Source organism: Brachypodium distachyon, chromosome 3 (genome assembly GCF_000005505.3).
Source record: "Brachypodium distachyon strain Bd21 chromosome 3, Brachypodium_distachyon_v3.0, whole genome shotgun sequence".
Classification (NCBI taxonomy): Eukaryota; Viridiplantae; Streptophyta; class Magnoliopsida; order Poales; family Poaceae; genus Brachypodium; species Brachypodium distachyon.
Window position 1 is genome coordinate 47864286 of NC_016133.3, and position 13319 is coordinate 47877604.

Below are 13319 nucleotides of genomic sequence, written 5' to 3' on the forward strand. Positions count from 1 at the left end.
ACTGCGGTGGGCCTGACATGAGTCCTGGATAGGGAGGGCTAATTCGTGCTACGCGGGCTTGCCGATGCGCGAGCCATTCCTGTCGAGACTGCCTCTTCTGGTTTCGGTCGTCAAAGAAGCCTTTCTGCCTACCTCCTTCTGGCGCAAGGAGCTGCTCCTTGTTCGGCGTCATTGGAACGGAAGTGGTTTCGTCTTAGCAGTAGCGGCTCATTTATTCGGCTCCATCATGTGTGTGCTTTTTTTGTCAGGGTTTTCCGCACGGCTTTCCTTCAATAAGCCGTGCATTGTGTCGATTTCCAGACCTGGTTTTCCTTATAAACATGGCCAGCTCTTTCTTCTACTCGATTCACGGGAATCGACCGTTTGGGTGTTAAAAAAATCCCCAATCTCCCACTATCTCTCCTTTGATTTTCGTCGCCACCAGCCCAGCTCTAGTCTCTGGCATCATCCAATCCGGATGGGTCCAGCGCGGTAGGAAGGAGAAATTGGGAGGGGGAGGAGGAAGATGAGGAAGATGGTAGAGGCTGACTGGCGAGCTCCACGGTGTGTCAGGGGCTCAGTTCTGTCTGAAGAATTCAGAAGATCATGAGTTCTTATTTTTATATATATAGAAGATTATGAGGGTTCATCATGGAAACAGCATCGGTCCCTCTACTTCTGATTGCTACGTATGTGTGTCTTTACTCGACATACAACGAAGTCCAGCCGTGGATGTGATTGGATTTATGAAGAAAAATTAAGTGCAATATAAGGAAAATGCTAAACGAATATCTTGGCCACCAGATTCGACCTTATTTTCAAATGGTGTCAGTGGTTGCTCCTAGATGCCTGAACTTGCTTCCGTCTATCCTATTAAGTAACAATGTAATTCGTCGTTACAATTTCAGTACCAAAACAAAAATGCCACATTAGTCTTAAGAAAATTATTTATTCAGCCGTGATGTAGGCATTAGTCCTCGAACGAACATCTACATCTACGCGCACTTCTTCAGAGAAATTGAATGTTTGTGATGATACAATCATTGACCACAACTCAAATTCAATTCCATTCCAGTTACTCTTTAGTTACATGTTCTTTTGATACGATTTGTGTGCATACCATGTCTTCTTTGAAATTTACTACCATCTCGGTCATTTTTTAGCATGCTTTTCCTCTTGTGTGTAAATCTGCATGTCTTTCTCTGAGCATACTACAAATCTCGCTTTAGAAAAATGACTCAAATTTTTTTTGTGGGGGAGAAAAATGGCTCACTTGGCATTCCTCGTTTCAAATAGACATGATAATTATATGATATCAGCTCTGTAATTCGCCGAGCCCGATAGATAATAGAACGGTTCATTTTCAGCCAAAAGATGATCTCCTGTACGGAGTACTACTTCCCAAAGAAAAAGAAAATGGAAAGAAAGGAACTGTAGGCACGAATCTCGAGATAGCACGGAGCAAGAATCTAACCGTGCAGTGGCGTCCCTTATCCGATCCCAAGAATCCACACTCGCCTTCCCGGAATCCACGTAAATAAACTCAAGAAAAACACGCGAGAAAAACAGCGCAGAAATTCGCTAACCACACCCACAAAAACACCACACGAAACACAACACCAACACACACACACACACACTCTCTGTGTCTCTCTCCCCCTCGATCGACTCCCCCAATCCACAGCTCCGCTCCTCGCCCCCGCCATGTCCGGCCTCCTCCGGTGGAGGCGCCTCGCCGCCGCAGCTACGCGCGCTGCCTCCACCCTGACCGCGGTCGAGTGCTCCCCTGCTACCGCCGCGGCCGCGCCGCCGCACCGACTCCTCCAGGGGCGGCGGAAGTGGGAGGGGTCCTCGTCCTCCTCCGGGGGCGGCTCTTCCTCCTCCTCTTCCTCCACCGACGATACCGAGCCGCGGCGTATCCGCGCGGAGGCCCACTGCCCACGCTGCTCCAAGCACATGGACATCCTCTTCTCCCACCGAGCCCCTCCCTCCTCTGCTCCCGCCGGTGCCGGCGGCTACCAGGCGCTCAACCTCTGCCCCAACTGCCGCACCGCCTACTTCTTCCGCCCCAACATCCTCGCGCCCCTTCAGGGCACCTTCGTCGAGATCGGCCGCGTCAGGGCTGACTTCCCGCCGGACGGCGTCAGGGTCAGGGATCCTTCCTTCTGGGAGGCCATCCGTGCGAGCTCGTCTTCGCGCGACGATGGGGATGGGAGCGGCGTGGCCGTGCACGTGCCGCCCGGCCCACCGTTCCACCCTAATCTTAACGTCGTCCGCGTAGCCGGCGGCGGTGGCGGGGGAGGAGCTGGTGGCGGCGGGGGTGAGGAGGGAGGGGCAAAGGACGGGTGGGGCGGGTCAAACCTTGGGAAGGATTTTCCGACGCCCAAGGAGATCTCCAAGGGGCTCGATAAGTATGTGATTGGGCAAGAAAGAGCCAAGAAGGTGATCATCCTCATTAGCTTTTGCTGTTTCTATGTGTCCCTGCTCTTGTTTCGGTTGCTGCTCGTGTTAGAGTTGGCATTTTGATCCTGGTTTTGATCAGCTTGTCCGAAATACTAACTCTTCAATGCTGAATCCAACTGTTTAGCCTTGGGGTATATAGTACACCCGAGTACGTGCGCTCTCAGCACTCTAATTTGGTTCACCCAGTATTACTTCGTGTGAATCATGCCAGCAATCTTTTGATCTTAATTGTGCCAGGTTTGGAGCTTTGCTCTCACTTATGAACATAATTAAGTTTTCACTAGCTTTACTGCAGGGGGAAAGAGTGACAGCCTGATACCCTTACTGTTATACTTATATCATTGCTCTTAGTTAGTGGTTGTTTTTCTCATGCTATATGAAACTTTTATTATTATGACCTGTGAATTGTAAGAGGCGTAAATTTGAGCTCCATCTGAATTCAGAGCTTGAAAGGTGTGAATTTAGCCCACTAATGGCGGGCCTCTTTGATTCAAAGGAATTCTATAGGAATTTTGAAAGATTATATTCCTTCAGATTTGTTTTTCTCCTACAGAGCTTGTTTGGCCTGTATGATTGCAACAAAGGAATTCTATAGGAATTTTGAAAGATTATATTCCTTCAGATTTGTTTTTCTCCTACAGAGCTTGTTTGGCCTGTATGATTGCAAACCATAGGAATTTTTCTATGGACTTACTTTGCATGCAATTCTAAGGAAAAAAATTCCATTGAGTCAGACCACATGGAAATTTTCCCTTGTGTCTATGATGACTATAGTAAACACCTAATTCTCCAAGCAACCCCTGTGTTTTCCTGTGGTATGACCAACTAACTTTACATGTTTCTATGTTTTCAATCCTGTAAGATTCATAATGACATGGTATCCAATCCCTATGTTTTAGTTGAGGCTAGTACTGCTTTTTATTCTAGTAGCACACAGGTGAGCTCCAGGTTGACACTGAAATAATGATTAAAAACCGCATATATTGCATAGGCCCAATTGATCTCATTTTTGGTAGAGGGAAGATTTGGCATTCTAACAGTTTTCTACAGAACTTGTACGAAGGAATGATCAGCGCCTTGATTATTTCACATTCAATCAACCTTGATTTGCACAAAATTTTGCTTGTTTCCCATCGTCTAACCAGATAAAGTATAAATTCCATGCGCAAAATTTAGTACAGATAGTGATGAGATTTGTCAATCAATTATTAGCCATGAGCAGCAAGAACTTCACCTATATACTTATTTATTCTAATTTTCATGGTAAATCTCAAGTACTCCTGCCCATTGTTGTGTTATTCTAGGTCAAGACTTAACAGTTCAATAGTTCATAACTTTGTATTTTGATCTGATATTACCATCTAAATCTGTAGGTGCTGTCTGTTGCAGTATACAACCACTATAAACGGATATACCATCAATCTGTACAGAAAGGGTCAGTTTCATTGCACCATCTCAATTCTTTTCCTTTGTTTACAAAATGAAGAATATTTATCCCTGCACCCACAAAAAATAGAATTCATGCATATCTTTCAGTGACTAATTATGTGGTATATAAGCTAAAACCATTAGGTCTGGAGCAGATTTGGGTTCTTCTGATGGAGAAGCTGATGGTGATGACAATGTTGAACTAGAAAAAAGTAATGTACTGTTAATGGGGCCTACTGGCTCAGGTAACATCTGCAACTCATCACGTTTGATGTAATCGGAGGAAGTTCAATTCTGGCTTCCGCAATGTTGGATCAACCATAATAAAGAGAGATATCAGTGATAATTTTGTTCGAATGCTTCATTTGTTTCACAGGTAAAACTTTACTCGCGAAGACACTAGCTCGGTTTGTGAATGTGCCATTTGTAATTGCCGATGCAACAACATTGACCCAGGCAAGTGTCACTGTTCACTAACTTCTACGTTCCAGAGAATAACACAAGTGCATAATGTTAGCACACAGCTAGTGATCTTGTTGTAGACAATATTGCAAGAATGTCTTGTGAGCTACTCTGTATGCCTGGTTTGCACTACAGGAGTTCTGGGTAATATAGGTACTAACCATGGCCATTCAGTACTTGCTAATATATTCATTGTTGAGTGTGTATGCTTATAATTTAAGTTCCTATATTAGAAAGGTGTATCTGATATAAAATGGTTAGGTGTACACTCGTTCTTCCATCAATAGAAATGGTTCTTGTAGTCACTGAACTAAATATCAATAAAAAGGGTCAAATAATTCCCCACCCAATTCCATAAGGCTGTTACCGGTTGTCCTCTTGATTCTGACAGTAAGGCTTAAATTTTCCAACTTCCTGCAGGCAGGGTATGTAGGAGAAGACGTAGAATCTATATTATACAAGTTACTTACGGTATGGTCTTTGACTCCACATATATTCAAACAAATAGGAGCTACTGTCTGTCTTATATCTTAGTGGTATTTGAAAGTGAACTTTGGGTGTTATATTTTGACATTAACTAGGTGGCAGATTTTAATGTGCAAGCAGCACAACAGGGGATGGTGTACATTGATGAAGTTGATAAGATCACTAAGAAGGTCTGCCTTAATTAGCTTGTGATCATTTTTTATTCCTTGGTATGGACATCACTAATCACTTGCCACATTCGATATGCAGGCTGAGAGCCTTAATATTAGTAGAGATGTATCAGGCGAAGGTGTTCAGCAGGCTTTGTTGAAAATGCTGGAAGGCACGGTGAGTGCATAACTCCCGATAACCCAGTTATCTCTGTGTCTTAGCATACTCAACAACACTAAGAATTGAAAGGTTAAAATGTTTGTAAGCAGATATTTGTTACCTCCGAAATTCTGGGATTAAAAATACAGACAACTCAAAGGTTTTTTGGCAAACAATAGCAACCGAGCAAAGTACAGTATCTGTGGCCTGCTGCTGTACTGAAATTTAAAATGCTTATTCAATGGTGTCACCCAGTAGTATTTGTGCATTGTGCTTGCGTTGCCGTGTATTGTGAGATTCAGTTTTGGAGCTTCTCTGGTGCTATCACTATCTGGTTTGCAGACCTATGATTTTAGAGAATAGAGATCAAATAATTTGTTACTGTCGTTAATCCTACTATCTACGTAAAAGGACCTTGCTGCTTGGTTGATATCATGTGTTATTTTCTGCTTTTGATATTGGATAAAAGCTGAGGATTATGGCACTTGTCTATACATATGGATGTCTTCTGATATATTTTTGTAATGCTGGCATGTTTAGATAGTCAACGTCCCTGAGAAAGGAGCAAGGAAGCATCCTCGTGGTGATAATATACAGGTACTTTGAGCATAATTTGTATATGGCATTCTTCCACAAGTGTGTAGTATTTCACCTGAAGAATTGCACCCACGCATTTGTTACCTTATCCTGAATGATAGCGGAAATAGAGAAAATACGGCATGATATGGGGTAATGGTTATGACCTCATTGCATATTTTTGATAGGATGACCTTATTGCATATTAGTAGATAAGATAAATTCTTTGTTATGAATGTGTACTGGAAAGATTGCATCAAGTGCTGCTCTCTAAACATGTCGCATTTTTTTTTTACCCAGTGGCAGTGCCAGGAGCTGTGGTGTTAGTATCTTAACCTTCTAGGGCTAATTCATAAAATTTGTAAAACTAAAGGGTTTATTAAAGGCTGTGGGGTCTGCTGGCCCACAGCTTCTACCTAGCCCCGCCACTGCTTAAGCCAGATGCGTCACTTAACTTGGAAATTTTAATTGTCTTTCTACCATGTAAACCTTGCTTCACGTCAACAGGGGCTAACTTTAATTGTGTGGTCTTCGTGCCATACAGATAGACACGAAGGACATTCTTTTTATATGCGGGGGTGCCTTTATTGACTTGGAGAAAACTATATCAGAGAGGTATTATTTGCTTTCACCTGTTCGGAAGCTGCTATGTCCGATGTTTCCTCTGTCTTCATATAACGTGTATCCCACGCCATTTTTTGTAAGTAGACGGCAAGATTCTTCTATTGGATTTGGGGCACCTGTCCGTGCAAGCATGAGAACTGGTGGTATTTCAAGTGCTCAAGTGACATCTTCCTTGTTGGAATCAGTGAGTACCATGACATGAGGCTAGGAACCTGACATTTTCGGAAGCCTTTGTTTCAGGGAGAATGCATGGATAAATTTGAATGTATTTTTTATGTAAAACCTAAGTGTTTCAATGTGCCTTTGTTTTCAGGTCGAGAGTGGTGATCTTATAGCATATGGACTCATTCCGGAGTTTATTGGGCGTTTCCCTATCCTTGTCAGCTTGGCAGCCCTAAATGAGGACCAACTTGTGCAGGTAACCTGACTATGACATTATGTGCTGTGGACAAAAAAAAAGTTAGCATCATCTTGTGATCTAATTGTTTACCTTATGTGCGGAAAGGCATGTATGATATGATTATTTGGGAAATTATAATGGATCCCTGATATAATGATATCCTATTAGGTTCTCACCGAGCCAAAGAATGCGCTAGGTAAACAATTCAGGAAATTGTTCAGCATGAACAATGTGAGTATATTTACTGCAGTAACATGCAAAGTTTTGTCTTACTTGGGTCTCATGTTGTCTAACCTTTGGCTTTCAGGTTAAGCTTCATTTCACAGATTCTGCCCTAAGAATAATTGCCAAAAAGGCAATGTGCAAAAATACTGGTGCACGGGGTTTAAGGACTATCCTTGAAAATATTCTCATGGATTCTATGTATGAGGTTCGTTCCATGATGATTCTGTCTTGTTTTTGTTTGACTTGCACGCAAACTCAATGTAGCTGGCATACAAACATAATTTTATTAAATTGCCGCTGCCTTGCAGATTCCAGATACAAAATCTGGGGAGAAGCGAATTGATGCGGTGGTTGTAGATGAAGATGCAGTAGGATCAGTTGACCGGCCTGGCTGTGGAGCAAAGATTCTTTATGGTGACGGTTCTTTCGATCATTACCTCTCCCAGATAAAGGTATGAATTGCTAACCTGATGAACCTGGCCTTTATCATTTGCTGTGTGATGTTGCTGAATATATTAATCTTTCCTGGAATAAATATATTGCTACAGGCAATGGGAGATGGAGCAGGAAGCGAAGCGGACGGGGAAGCTGATCTTTCCTCATCAAGAGCCATGAGCATGTGATATCATAGTTCCGTCCGTGGCTACTGTAACCTGTAAAATCTGATCCTAGTTGTATTAATGTAAGTAGTAACCTTGTAAAGCAAAAAAAAAACATGTGCAGCATCCGTTGCTAATTCAAGCCCCAGCACGGTGGTTCAACTGTCTTCGTTCCTCACATAACTTGTAGCAGGATTGGGAAGTGTATAGTGGACCATGTTATGTGGGGAGTATCTATGGGTGTCGTAAGACAAGAGACTTATTAAGTCATCAACTGTAATGACTGCCGAATGCTAAAACTTCAAACAGACTGACATGGAAGGGGGCTGCAATTGAGCAGGAAGATGCAAAATGATGTTATCTGGCATTTACCTGAATTCTGCTGTACTTTCCGTTAACGCCCAGAACGCGAGGCATACCTACACAATATCCCTTGCACATGTGACGAGCACTTGAAATTTGATGGGGAGTGTGTCTGTGTGTGTAGTGTCCTCCGATTAAAAATATGACAAGCCGTGATGATTTTTGCCCAAAAGATACGGTATTGATCTGAAGGAGTGATACCATGTTATACTTAGTGTTTGATTAAGCATTTACTCTACAGGCGTTTAAAATTAATGTATAGGCGTTTAAAATTAATGTATATATAAATTATCTGAGCGCCTAAAAGAGAAGTTTGCATTGGATACTTGAGTAGATAAAGTTTAATTACATGTTCGATAGTGTTGTTATATGGAGTATTATTTATCCTCTTTAAGCACTCGCCTGCACAATTTTGACAACTAATTTTCAGCAGTTCTTCCCAGGCAGGCTTTCCACTCAAAACACCACGACATCGTTATCAACTTATCATAACTTTTTGAACATCACAGTACCATACAGGATTATCATAGTGCTGCTCCTACTGATCCAGGATTAATGCTCTAAGCATTTCACACGGACGGATGCCCCAAGCCAAACGGAACAAAGGAAATGCCATGTACAGATGTGCCAAGGGGAGAACAGTGTCGAGAAAGTTAACATGGTATATCACCAATATCTACTGATCCAGAAAATGGGAGGTAGATCAGGATGGTTGATCTAGAATTCAGTGTCGAAGCAAGACGTCATCACTTTTGAAACAACTGATCGTGCAAAGGGTATATAGCTCAGACTGTACCTGCAAACACCAACAACTAAAACTTGAGAATCACCGACTATCCCCATGCCTTTGAAATGTTAATTTGTGTGGTTGGCCCCTTTGATGATCCAAATATGTTTAGCCTATTTTATGCAATAGCTATTTAGCTGCAAATATATTTTAGAGGAAAATTGCAGCAAAGATTGGTTAATATACTATCCAATGACTTATCTAATGCATATTGAATCAATGAATCTAGGAGAAGTTACAAGTATGCGGCTGGGCTGGCATTACGCAAGTCATATTCCTACAATCAACTTTTGAAAGAGATTGGAATTACCAGACAAGGGCACCAAATTCCAAAATGATGGCAAGTAGAGTCAACACCTTACTGTGAACCTGTTTGGGGCAGAAAAAGATCAGAGATTTAGTTGTTTATATTAATTAACACATAAGCATGCTATAAAATTTACTCCCTCCGTCCAACAAAGGATGTCTTAACTTTGACTAAATTTAAATGTATCTATACACTAAGTCATGTCTAGATACATCCAAATTTTGACAAACTTGAGACATCTTTTGTTGGACGGAGGGAGTATGAAATATGCCGGATTTCTCCAACTATTTTACTTACTAAGAGAGCGCAGAATAGAGCAACTATGATGCTTGCAATGTATATCGCAGTGGCATATATGCGCACAGAATCAAGCATCATATCAAATTGCCTCTTGGGACCTATAAGAAATGCTGTACTGTCAAACAAATGATCCCAGCATTAGCTGACATGAGGAAAAACTTTGAGACTCATAAAAGATAATCTAGTTAACAAAGGTTGCATCTTACAGAGCATATCAATTAAGCGGCAAAGGTAGTCTCTAAGCTATTTAAGTGGTCACAACGGAATCCTATGATACATTGTAAAAGAAATTGGTCTACTATGCCGAAGCTAGCTAGTATGTAGCACAGAAACTTCTATAACAAGATAGAACTTGCAAAAAAGATAGTCACATTCTTCAGGCCTCTTTGATTCATAGGTTGCAAAGACGCGGGAATACAAAAAGGTAGGATTGCACTATCCTGCTCACTTGAATCATACATGGTTGAATTTGTACCAAAAGTTGTTTGATTGCACTGTAAGAAAAACAAGTGAATACAATCCCACAAAATAAAACAATCCACATAGGAAAAATTCCTAAGTATTCCTGTCCTCCAGAAGTCCTATGAAATTTGAAGCAATGAGGCCCTTCATGGCGATATGAAGAGTAAATGAAGGTTCTCATTATGCATCGCAATAAAAGTGAATAGTGCATAGTAAGTCCTCAAACTACACATTATGCTAATTTTATTGGCATGTGAAGGCATATAATGTAGCACAAGGAAAATTAAGACATGTTACGGGATTCTTTGATAATAAAATGTAGGATGTGGCTATGTCTCAGGCGCCTGATTTTTAAGCAAAGTGCTTAAATCTCAGTCAACGCACCAAAATTGTTGGATTAAGATATGGGTGCCATCCCCGCTCCCTTCTCTTCCACATGCTGATGTTGGATTAAGATCCGACAGCCAACACGTCGACTGATCTCTGACTAAAAAACAGGCAACTTCCCCATAGCAAAACCATAATATCATATAAGGAAATAGCATCTTAAGAGCACATGATTTTCTTAAACATCAAACGTAGTATGTTACTAGCTCGTGTTTAAAGGACAAAAAGCAAAGGAAAGTGATATAGATACTTAGATAGATTCTCAAAAAGGAAAATCAAAAAAGGCACGGAAATCTATTAAACTGGAGTTTGACAAATGGTGCAACAGACCTTCCGAGTGCCATCATATTGCCAAGTGTGAATGTAACCCCAAATTTCACAGGGTTAAAGAAAACAAGCATCGACTGCAATGACAGAGGCAGAATAGTCAGGTGTAAAGATTAACAATTGCAAAAAAACCTAGGCAGGCATAATACATAGCACGAAGTGTAATCAGTATTGACAGATGGATTAAAAATTCAATCACAGCCCACGAGTGACCCTGACTATGTTATTCATGGTGTATCATGTGATGCAAGAATGCTATATCATGATTAATATACCATGTCTTACAATAACTTCTCAATTGTTTATTTTACCTGAACTCTAGACGGAACACATCATACATATAATAATGAAGCTTAGACAAATGTTCTTTCCTAAAATGAGCTTTGGGGATAGTACCAAATACTCGTATTAACTATTTGGCCTGAGCCCCTGAATAACATTTATAAGATTGGTCTTGCTAATTAGTGAAACAGCGTGGATGGCTACTGAATAGAAAGCAATGAGAACTCTTAATCATAACAACGTTGTCCAAAATTGAGACCCAAAATGCGAAGGCATGATAATGTAAAGAACGCACTGCAAGGATGAAGCATCAAAATGGTTACAGAGAGTGTGATTGCACTGTTTCCTATCCGACTTCAGTTAACAGCATGCATGGTTAACAGCGTCCACGAAGTAACTACCAAAGAGGGAAACAGCAATCACGCGGAGCCGGATGTGCGATAAGAAAAAGGGGAAAGTGCACATAAGAACAGCGGTACAGCAGGTAAACTCACCAAGAAAGTGCACGTCAAACCGGCAGCCAAGCATATCGCAAAACCATACAGCCTCTGCATAAGAAAGCCACACAAGCATGAATATGGTTCCACGGTATCACTATAATCTCAGCAAAAAAAAAATTAATCGTGATCCGGTGAACGGCGTAGCCGCATTGCTCTAACGATTCAAGCACGGCATATTCTACGCAATAATCCCACAATGATCAGTCCACAAGAAGGCAATAACTGCCACTAGTTAGCATCGTTTTGACCAATAATCCCCGGAGATGCTCACGGCCAGATCTGAGCGGAGACGCCTCGGATCCGAGGGGTAGGAAGAAAAGGGTGGGGGAAGAGAGGGGGGAAGGGGAGGCGGCGGCTTGCCTGGGTGGTGTTGAGGGTGCAGTGCCGGTTGATGTCGTCGTAGAAGGACTGCTCCTCGGGCGGCGGCAGAGCGGACTCCTCGTCGACCTCCATGCCGACCAGCATCTTGGCCCGCTCCAGGGCGTCCCGCATCCTGTCCATGGCGGATGCTCCCCGGCGGTTGCAGGAAGGAGAGCTCGGCGGGCGGCCGGTGGGTGAAGGCGGGAGCCGGGAGGATTCCTCTGTCCACCGATGAGATGGCAGTAGGTTCGCAAATCCAGTGGCAGTCGCAGGAGGAGACAAGACGAAGGAGCAGCAAGGCGAGCATTATTCAGCAACTGTGTACTTCGGTTATTGGGCCCGCCGTGCGGTGTTGGTATGGGCCATTAAAGCCTTAATACTTTTGTGTCCAATGGGCCACGGTAGGCGTCGGGCCGTCGGCTGGCTGATTCATCGGCCGACTGATCTGATTTTCCGAGGTGTTCCATGTTTGCACAAAAAAAAACACTGCGTGCAACATTTTTTTTTTTTAATGTTGTTGCAACATTTTTCTCATGGTCTGTCAAAAACCAGCAAAAAAAAAAATAACATTACCGATTCAGGTTCACCAGCCACGATCCGACTGATGAGAGACACGTCGGAGCTAGTTAGACTGGGTGACCATGTATCCATTCCCCTTGGTCCCTATGCCTTTCGGAGCTCAATGGCATGAATTGGACCTCCACAAAGGAATCCAAGCTCCATGATGAAGATGAAAAAACTCCATGGCACACGCACAGGCTCAGCAACAAGTGTCTATGTGAAAGGAGGAAGAGGCAGAGGCTTAGAGAAAGAAACCATGGGGGAAAAGACAATGGGTTTGAGGATAAAGACGAGATGACGGTCTGCACTGTGAGGAAGAACATAAACGAAAGGGCGACGTGACGAGCCGAGCGGGCTACCGATGTGATGATGGGTCCGTCAGTCGGGGGGAGGGAAAGGGAGTAGGTTTATTTCCCAAGAGAAAAAAAATACTATCATTTCATTAACTCTGCATAAACAGACACTCATCTTACAGGTCGCTTAAACAAATCTCTAATTTACCGTGCCACAGGGAGTGAACTAAAAGTACATAAAGGTATGACATATGTACCCTCAATCTAGTGATTCAACATAAACGGTAGCTAAATCTCAGGTAGCACTCAAAATTAGGAATGCAAACAAGATCCCACATATTCATGTCTAAGCTAACATCTGCATCTTCAAGTCAAGTTTTAAATAAAATTTCTTTACTTTCAAAATGGGAGTTGTGACGGTGGTTTGACACACCAAGCAAATGGGGTTTAAAATTCAACCCCCATAGTCTTTTAGTGAAATAACATGACGGCTATAATATTATCTTGAGCAAATGCACTACGCCGCGGCCTTGGCCTTGGCTTCAAAGAGTTGCGATCATGTGTTCGACCACAAATGTGCACGTGTATGGCACAAACCTGATTTGAAAACTCCCTTTCCCCCCAAGAAAAAGGAAAATTTTGCGAACGAGAACGTCACAATCCGTTGTGCTATAGTTCCCTTCTAAGATGAACATGGCTTATTTACCGGCACCGGTATGTTTGGGCGCGCGTCCGGCCGTCGGATCTCGCGCCGAGATTCACGCCAACCGTTTTATCCACCACGTCACCACGTGATCTGCTCTGGCGCACAGATCTCAACGCATATCTGACGGTCGGGA

At 42.6% G+C, this 13319-nt stretch overlaps 2 protein-coding genes across 3 annotated transcripts; one reads left to right on the top strand and one right to left on the bottom strand.

Moving 5' to 3' along the window:
* Nucleotides 1–1597: 1597 nt before the first annotated feature.
* LOC100824110 (CLP protease regulatory subunit CLPX1, mitochondrial) lies at nt 1598–7925 on the top strand. Of its 2 annotated transcripts, XM_003575126.4 has the most exons (15): nt 1598–2421; nt 3816–3877; nt 4015–4115; nt 4247–4326; nt 4753–4803; nt 4914–4988; nt 5068–5145; nt 5668–5724; nt 6248–6318; nt 6412–6511; nt 6641–6745; nt 6896–6958; nt 7035–7157; nt 7261–7404; nt 7501–7925. In XM_003575126.4, exons 1-15 carry the CDS (start codon nt 1684–1686, stop codon nt 7573–7575), a joined length of 1923 nt encoding a protein of 640 aa, XP_003575174.1. In that variant the 5' UTR covers nt 1598–1683; the 3' UTR covers nt 7576–7925. The 2 variants fall into 2 exon arrangements, with proteins under 2 accessions (XP_003575174.1, XP_024316815.1); XM_024461047.1 differs by lacking the exon at nt 1598–2421 and having other exon boundaries at nt 4026–4115.
* Nucleotides 7926–8363: 438 nt separating this feature from the next.
* LOC100824620 (vesicle transport protein SFT2B) lies at nt 8364–11900 on the bottom strand. The gene is made up of 6 exons (XM_003575128.4): nt 11627–11900; nt 11261–11314; nt 10488–10561; nt 9306–9423; nt 9012–9070; nt 8364–8710 (listed from the first exon to the last, which is right to left on the bottom strand). Exons 1-6 carry the CDS (start codon nt 11765–11767, stop codon nt 8632–8634), a joined length of 525 nt encoding a protein of 174 aa, XP_003575176.1. The 5' UTR covers nt 11768–11900; the 3' UTR covers nt 8364–8631.
* Nucleotides 11901–13319: the final 1419 nt, after the last annotated feature.

Coding starts and splice junctions, on each gene's coding strand:
- LOC100824110 (XM_003575126.4), top strand. CDS start 1,684: ATGTCCGGCCTCCTCCGGTGGAGGCGCCTCGCCGCCGCAGCTACGCGC. Junction 4,327..4,752: donor ATGCAACAACATTGACCCAG/GCAAGTGTCACT, acceptor AACTTCCTGCAG/GCAGGGTATGTAGGAGAAGA. Junction 4,804..4,913: donor TATTATACAAGTTACTTACG/GTATGGTCTTTG, acceptor GACATTAACTAG/GTGGCAGATTTTAATGTGCA.
- LOC100824620 (XM_003575128.4), bottom strand. CDS start 11,767: ATGGACAGGATGCGGGACGCCCTGGAGCGGGCCAAGATGCTGGTCGGC. Junction 11,315..11,626: donor GCACCCTCAACACCACCCAG/GCAAGCCGCCGC, acceptor TTTCTTATGCAG/AGGCTGTATGGTTTTGCGAT. Junction 9,424..10,487: donor AATATGATGGCACTCGGAAG/GTCTGTTGCACC, acceptor TTTGTTTGACAG/TACAGCATTTCTTATAGGTC.